This window comes from Nicotiana tabacum, chromosome 7 (assembly GCF_000715075.1).
Source record: "Nicotiana tabacum cultivar K326 chromosome 7, ASM71507v2, whole genome shotgun sequence".
Lineage (NCBI taxonomy): Eukaryota > Viridiplantae > Streptophyta > Magnoliopsida > Solanales > Solanaceae > Nicotiana > Nicotiana tabacum.
The window spans coordinates 74437146-74444774 of record NC_134086.1 but is presented as its reverse complement, the minus strand read 5'-3'; the positions used below and the strand labels follow the sequence as shown (position 1 = coordinate 74444774).

Below are 7629 nucleotides of genomic sequence, written 5' to 3'. Positions count from 1 at the left end.
GAATAATACGTTAGACACGTCAATCCACGGTAATCTATAAGATTAAAGTAAAAATACATATCACTTAACCATGACTAAGTATTTAAGAATAAATATATAAAATATATATTATATTTTTATTGATTTGTGTAAATACTCTATGTGAGTAAGGTTTTATCACTTGCTAGAATCCTTTTTGAATTGCTTTCTCCCCCATTTTTGTTGTTGTAAATACATGTATCTCTTAGTTTAGATCTGGTTCATATCTTGTAGTGGCTGCCCTGACGCATCAATTATAATCTATCATGTTTTGTGATGCACCAATTGTATAAAAGTTTCTACGGCTTTCTTTTATATAAAAATATTGTCCATTATTTTTGTATTTATCTCATTTATTTTGCCCTACACTAAATTAAATCTCAATTAAGCACTCTAAGTGCATGTACAATTAAGGGGTGGGTTTTACCTTCCACAAACGACTCTCAATGCAGTTTATTATAAAAAATAATATAATTTTATAACAAATTTATTTATGTTCAGAACTATAGTTTGCGATAATATAATGAATGTTATTGATAAAAGTTCTGTTGGGTATTTGTGATAATTTTTAGAACTTGTGGGTATAAGTCATGTTTCATGTTTTTTTTCAAAAAAAGTGAAATATGTTTTGAAAGTTTATATCCAAACACATTTTCATTTTCAAATCAAACTTTACCCAAATCAGATTTTTCAAAACAAATTTGAAAATCTATGACCAAACGCTAGCTTAATGGTTATCTTGAGTCGATGTAAAAAATGTTCATAGTTTTATTACATCCTTAAATGTTGATTAGATTAGTCAAAATTATCATAATCACTTAAACTTATAACATAAGCTATCATTAAACTATTTTCACATACCTTTTTTATATACAAAAATGTTTAATTCAATAACAATTTAAACTTTTTAAATGATAGATTCACAGTATTCCATACTTTGACCCAAAAAAGTCATACAGTAGAAGTAGTAACTCAGAGATTATGAGCGATATAACCCATAAAACTGACATGTCACACGGGGCAACAGAAATTTTCAGGTCCATGAATTCCCAATGTTAAGTCCGACCCGACCCGACCCATCAAGTTCTGTACAAACCCCACCCACTAACATCACACGTAGTCACAGCCTTTTCTTTTTTAATGGTCCAGCCAAAACTGCAAGCGCTTTTATTGCTACTACTAGTGTTAGCGCATAAATAAAACAAGTCACTTTTTATTACTAATATTATTATTATTATTATTATTATTACAGTGTGATCTGTTTCAACGGCTATTCTTAATGGTCTAAACTTATAAAGAGGGTTTTAGATTTTGCAACCAGTCAGGTCAATTCATTTTCTGCCCTCTTTGCTTTTTCTTTTGCCCTTTTCTCTGGCTTACAAATACTTTCAGTATCAGTTGAAACTTACATCCATATACAAGAAAATGAATTTCAACAATGAAAGGTCATTCCTTTTACTTGTTTTTCTCTTTGTTTTGGGTTGGTGTTTTTTCTTTTCTGGTTGCTTTGTCGATACTTGATTTGCAGATTTGTTTGCCCTTTTTTTGTTTTTTTTAGAACTGAAATGTTGAAATGGGAGATGTGTTTTGCTTATCTTGGACTCACTGACAGTGAACCAGTTTGGGGAAATAGTTTGGAGTTATATATTTGCTATCTGTTTTTTCTCTAAAAAAATAAAATAAAATAATGGAATAACGTGGTCAGTAAGGATTTTTTTTTTTTAATTTAAATTTAAATGGAGTAATGTGGTCAGTAATGATTCATAGAGCCTACTCAATTTGTTTGAGATATAGGTATAGTTCTTGTTTCTTCTTTTTTTTTCCCCCTGATTTGTTATTATATGGATACACTTCTTAAGTACTTAGATTGATAGGACATTGATTTGCAATATTTCCATTTTCTTTGTAAGTTTTTTCTATCTTGCTGAACCTGTGCATAACTTCTAATGTAGTTTGTATGAATGTAATGCCTTGTTGTTGCTTTTCACTGTGTTTCTACAAATGGTATAGATTGCTCTACTAATAAGTAGATCTGATGCTGCACTGCTTAATTTCCTAAATTCGTTAACGCCATTTGCTAGGGACTCTGGTTTGTGCATTCTGTAGATATTAATTTTGGGTCCTTTTTTGCTATAATTGCTCTCTTTAAACCATTGAGTACAATGTGGCATATCCCTTGTGGATTTTCTAACACTAAGATGCTAATTTGTTTTTTCCTAGAAATAAATGGACTGAATAGATTCTGTGTCTGGTTGTATACAGTGACATGTGGAGATGGCGTGACAGTTATGGTCTCGGAGATGATCCTGATATTGGTAAGCTCCTTTTTTTTGTTCTTTCTTCTTAGCAAAAAATAATATTGTGTCCAACTTTTACTGGTGATGAATGTGTTTTGCTATGTGAATAGATATATCTGAATGCTTGTTGAGCAAAGATGAAGAAGACATTTCCTTTATGTTTGATGATGAAAATACTCCAGTCAAGTCCTGTGGTGATTTGACTTACCATGTTAACAGCTATGGTAAGATGATACTGCATTATCGCTCTCATAAAGTACTTGTAGCTCCTCTTTTACTTACCGTTTTCTGCTTCTCATTTAGAAATATTTGAATTGATTCTTTGTTCCAGAGTCGTATCAATTAATCTTCATTTGCCTATCTAAAAACCAGGTCATATAAGATGTTTGACTCAATCTTTCTTACGGGATGAACGTGCATCTACGTATAGCTCGTTCCGTATTAGACTTGATTTTATGTATTCTCGGGAGTGCTTAAAGTGGTGGCTTCGTGATTAGTCTTTGTTTGAAATGGTCTGTTAGGTTGTAGTCACTAAAATGATTACTATCACGGGATGAAGTGTCAAAGCACTTCCGCACACTAACTCTGAGCAAACTATGGCCTATTTATGCCTTAATCAACAGTGGTGCAATTTTATGGTGTTAAAAAACTGAAATTGAGGGATGACAAGGGTAAGGAATTTTGGGCTGACTTGATTGAAGTCCTTTCACACAAAGTACTTCTGGCCAGAGGATACTTTAACAGCCTTTACATCCAAATCATGACATTGGGTGCTTTCTGACATTGTTACTATGTCTTTATTTACAATTGTAATATTTTCTGTATCTCACTTTTGTGCCTACAGAAAACAATGACAAGGAATCCCAGAGATACAATGAGTCATCCTCACAAGTGAAAAGGCGCAGAATGCTACAGTTTGAATCAGAAGCTTCGGATGCACCACTTTGCAGTGAGGAACTATCATCGTCATTTATACAATCACAGGTCAGCTAGCATGTATTCGTCAAACTGTCACATCTTTGGGTTGCGCCAATTGATATCTTACTTGTCTTGATCTCTCGTGTTAAACTCATTGGCCTGTTCTGGTCACAACTCTTTTTGGGTTCACTCAGAATATACCAAATCATGTAACTTTTTTTAATTGATTAAATGATCTTTGTTTTTGTTCCATGTTTCAGGAGACCGAAAATTCTGTTGAGGAATTTATCTCCGAAATGTCACAGTGGGTTTCGGGATTTTCAGGTTGGTCCCTTGTACGTTTCTGTTCTTCAACAGATACCAACTAATTTCATGTATGAGCTCTCAGATGTTAATTTCATTTTTTATCAGAGGGCATGTCTTCATCTGGTAATGAGGGGCTGGATCAGTCATCCGAAGGATGGGTTGCTAGTTGTTTTAACGATTCTCAAATGCATTTGAGCCCTGAGGATATGTATGTTATTAGTTTTGCCTAAGAACTTCTATCTTTCTTTTTGGAAAGAAAAAAAAACATCAATCTGATGAACTATTTTTTGGAAACAGTGCAGCCTCTGATATTCAGCTTGATATTTCAGGTTAGTGACAGTCTTGTCTAGAATTTAGTAGCTTATTTTCCTTATCAATCTGCCACGAGGTGCTCATTTATCATCTCTATTTCTTTCTGTTTCTCTTTGCAGAGATTTGCAACACTCCAGCTGAATGTGAATCTAATGTGGTTCAAGAGCGTCCTGTGCAGACTCGTAAAAATGTTGTTTTCAAAGGTTTGTTCTTCTTGGATGATATTTCATCACAGAATATTGCTTCACTATTCAATACCACTATAGAAGAATATCTGAGCCGTGTCTCATATGTGAGCTAAACTTGTGCGTACTTGTTCACCCCACCAGGTAGGAAATCATATATGCGGGCTCCTCCAAAAGTTGCCTCCTCTGTTGTGTATCCGTTTTCTTTTGTTAAACCATGTGGTGTACACGGAGATGTCACTCTGAAAGACATAAACCAGCGGATACGCACACCAAAAGCAAAGACAGCACAAAATAGTGTAGATCCTTGTGTTGCATACCCCAAGTCAGCTTTCTCTGGTAAGCCTGTTGTGGGGAAGACCACAATTCCTACTGAAGGAGGAAAAGGGAGCATTACTATTATGAGAACAAAGGGATAAATTAAGTTAAGCAGGCGAGGGTTTTCTCCATTTCTTTTGGAGACGGGTATCCTCAGTTTTTCCAGGAAAGCGAGGCCTCGCTTTCTGGTTGATATCATCCTTGTAGCTTGTATCATGATATCGTTTACGCATACTCAATTATTGCAGCATGCTATGCTTTAAGCATGGTAGTAGTTGTAGTATTGCAGTTTGCTGGAGATACTCTTACAATTAGTTTGTACAAAACTTTTATTGACGTCACTAATTTATTGATCTGCAAAAGCCTTTTGTTACCCTGGCTATTTAATGAACATTATTATCTTCAAGGATTTCACTTTAAAGTGGCAAATTGCTAGTATGGTTTATGAAGCAAACTTTTAATACCTAACAACAATTTTGGTTCTTTGAGCAATGAGAATGTTCAACTTTTTTTTATATTTATCTTTTTGGTTGATTGAAGAGACATAACTGCCTTTTGGTTACATAATCAGCTGGGACGTATACAACAGTTATATGCTAAAGAAAAACAGGATGGGTCCTTTGTATCTTTTGTTATAAGCATTTAATTTGCAAGATGATTTTTCATTGGATCTCGTCTGGTCAACTTAATTGTTTTCTCTTATTTTAGACACTCAAATCATTAACAAACTTGTAGATTACGTTTGGGCATAAAAATAGTTTAACTTAGAAATTACTGTAAGCTGCTTGAGCTTTGTTTAGCTGGATATAAGGCTGTAAAATTTGGCCCAAGCCATCCAAAGTTGGGTTAGTTATTGACGCATCCATTTATTGAACTCAGTTTATTTTGACCAAATTCATCTCAACCTATTTAACATTGAGCTGATTTTTAAGGGGCATTTGCATCTATACCCGCTTTTTGGGTCAAGTTTTAACTTATAATCACTTTGCAAAAAAATATTATAAGCGTACCCACTTTTCGCGTAACTTAAGGCTAAAGGTGGCAAACGGTCCGGGCCCGGTCACAAACGGGCTTCGTGGGTTGGGCTTAAACAGATCCGGTCTTCGTTGGCTTTTAGGTGTAACTAGAATGGGATTGGGACCGTGTACTAATGGTCCCGGGCTATGTGGGCCGGGCCCGGTCCTAAACGGTCCTAAGTGGGCCTTGACTATTTTTTTTAATTTTTTTTATCTAAGGTAATTTCTTGTAATATATATATATATATATATATATATATATATATATATATATATATATATATATATATATATATATATTTCTTGTAATTTCTTGTAAATTATATATATATATATATATATTATATAGTTGAATATAGGGAAAAATGAAAGAATGAGGGGTATTTATAGTTGAATATAGGGAAAAAGTGTAATTATAAAAAGTTTGGGATTAAAACAAAGTTGGGCATTAAATGGCTATTTTAGAAAGCCCAAACGACTATTTTTGCAGGCCAACGACCATTTTTTAAATGTTGCAACGGCTAATAAAAAAAGTAGTTGTTGAGCCCGTTTGAGCCCGTTTAGGACCGGTTGAACTGGCCCACTTGGGACCCGGTCCCGGGCCCAAACGCCCCCGGTACTAACGGGCTTATTCAATAAACCGACCCACTTGGGCCTTACCCCCTGGTCCCGGGCTTAAACGGGTAGGCCCGTTTAGGCCCACTACTCATATGGGCTCGCGGGCCTGGTCCTGGTCCTAACCGACCCACTTGCCACCCTTACTTCAGGCATATGGGCCTGAAGTAGCAAAAAATTTTGCCTGAAGTGTTGCAGATATTTTTGCATGAAGTTTGGCCTGACTTGCAAAGGCAATCACGCAAACTTCAGTTCAATAAAACAACAACATGCATTGGCTGAAGTTTTTATTTGTAATTGCTGAATTTCAGCATTCTAGTAGCTGAAGCTTTATTCTGTATTTGCTGAACTTCAGCATGTTTTAGCTGAAGTTTTGTTCTGTATTTGCTGAACTTCAGCATGTTTGAGCTGAAGCTTTATTCTGTTTGTGATGAACTTCAGGGCTGAAGTTTATTTTGTATTTGCTGAACTTCAGCATTCAACAAAAGAACATATTGTACATAAACGAAATAGTACTAAACAACAATGAATTTAATAGATCATGATTAGCAGCGATTGATGCTGTTTATTTCAAAGATTAAAGAATGAAAAATATTTTCGACATGAAAACAAGTTACTACATATAAATTAGAACCAAAAACCAATGTGCCTGTAAAGCTAAAATATCTAAGAGGTTAAATTATTGTGAATAAGACCAAACTGAACATAATGGGACAAGCAGATATATATGAATCGTCAGGCTAGAACACATAACAATATCTCAATCTTCAGTATTCAAAAAACGAAGGAGGAGAAGGAGGAGGAGAAAGAGGCCTGAAGTTGTTTAAACAGTGGGTACAGGTCAAAACTTTTTTAAAAAGTGGATATAGGTTAAATGAGGGCGACCGAATAGGACGCCAGTGTAATTTTTACGATTTTTAACCCAAAATGATCCATGAGTAACTTTTTCAAAGTATTTTCGAAACAATCCTTTTTTGTTTGATATATTATATATGACCATAACAAAAGAAAAAAGTCTTACTTGGTAATTATACAAAATTTTTGATGAAAAGTACTGCTCCTTCCGTTCCAGTTTATATGAATCTATTTCCTTTTGGTCCGTTCCAAAAAGAATGAACCCTTTCTAAATTTGGAAACAATTTAGTATAAACTTACAACTCTACCCCTAATGAGAAGCTTTTATAACCACACAAATACTCTGGGCCCCTTTTTAACTTGTTTAGGACCACAAATTTCAAAAGTCTTCATTTTTTCTTAAACTCTGTGCCCAGTCAAACAGGTTCACATAAATTGGAATGGAGAGAGTGTTAATTGAAGTTTGATAAGAGTTTGGGCGGGTTAGGTTATGATCCAAATTTTAGCCTATCTTAATCCAATTCATCTCGATCTAATAACTTTTGGATTGGTCAATGACCTACCAATTTATTAATTCAGCCTATTTTAGTCCGTCCAAAATCTGTTTAACCCGCCCATTAAATACCCCTAATTGGACATGTGCTTGTGGACTGACTGGGTTGAACCTTTCGTCGGTATTGTAGCTTGTTGAGGACTTGAGGTGCTTAAAAGCTACTCCAGTAAATACAACTTTGATCCTGTCTACTAAAAAAAAAACATATACGTATTATATCTCTTTTTTGTATTTTT

The 7629-nt window shown here is 34.6% G+C and overlaps 1 protein-coding gene across 2 annotated transcripts; it reads left to right on the top strand.

The window, feature by feature from the left end:
- The first annotated feature begins 1183 nt into the window (after nucleotides 1–1183).
- On the top strand, nucleotides 1184–4727 carry LOC107774590 (protein XRI1). 2 transcript variants are annotated; one of them, XM_016594175.2, is made up of 9 exons: nucleotides 1184–1463; nucleotides 2281–2333; nucleotides 2426–2539; nucleotides 3160–3299; nucleotides 3494–3557; nucleotides 3645–3747; nucleotides 3837–3868; nucleotides 3971–4054; nucleotides 4181–4727. In XM_016594175.2, exons 1-9 carry the CDS (start codon nucleotides 1444–1446, stop codon nucleotides 4453–4455), a joined length of 885 nt encoding a protein of 294 aa, XP_016449661.1. In that variant the 5' UTR covers nucleotides 1184–1443; the 3' UTR covers nucleotides 4456–4727. The 2 variants fall into 2 exon arrangements, with proteins under 2 accessions (XP_016449661.1, XP_016449662.1); XM_016594176.2 differs by having other exon boundaries at nucleotides 1232–1343.
- Nucleotides 4728–7629: the final 2902 nt, after the last annotated feature.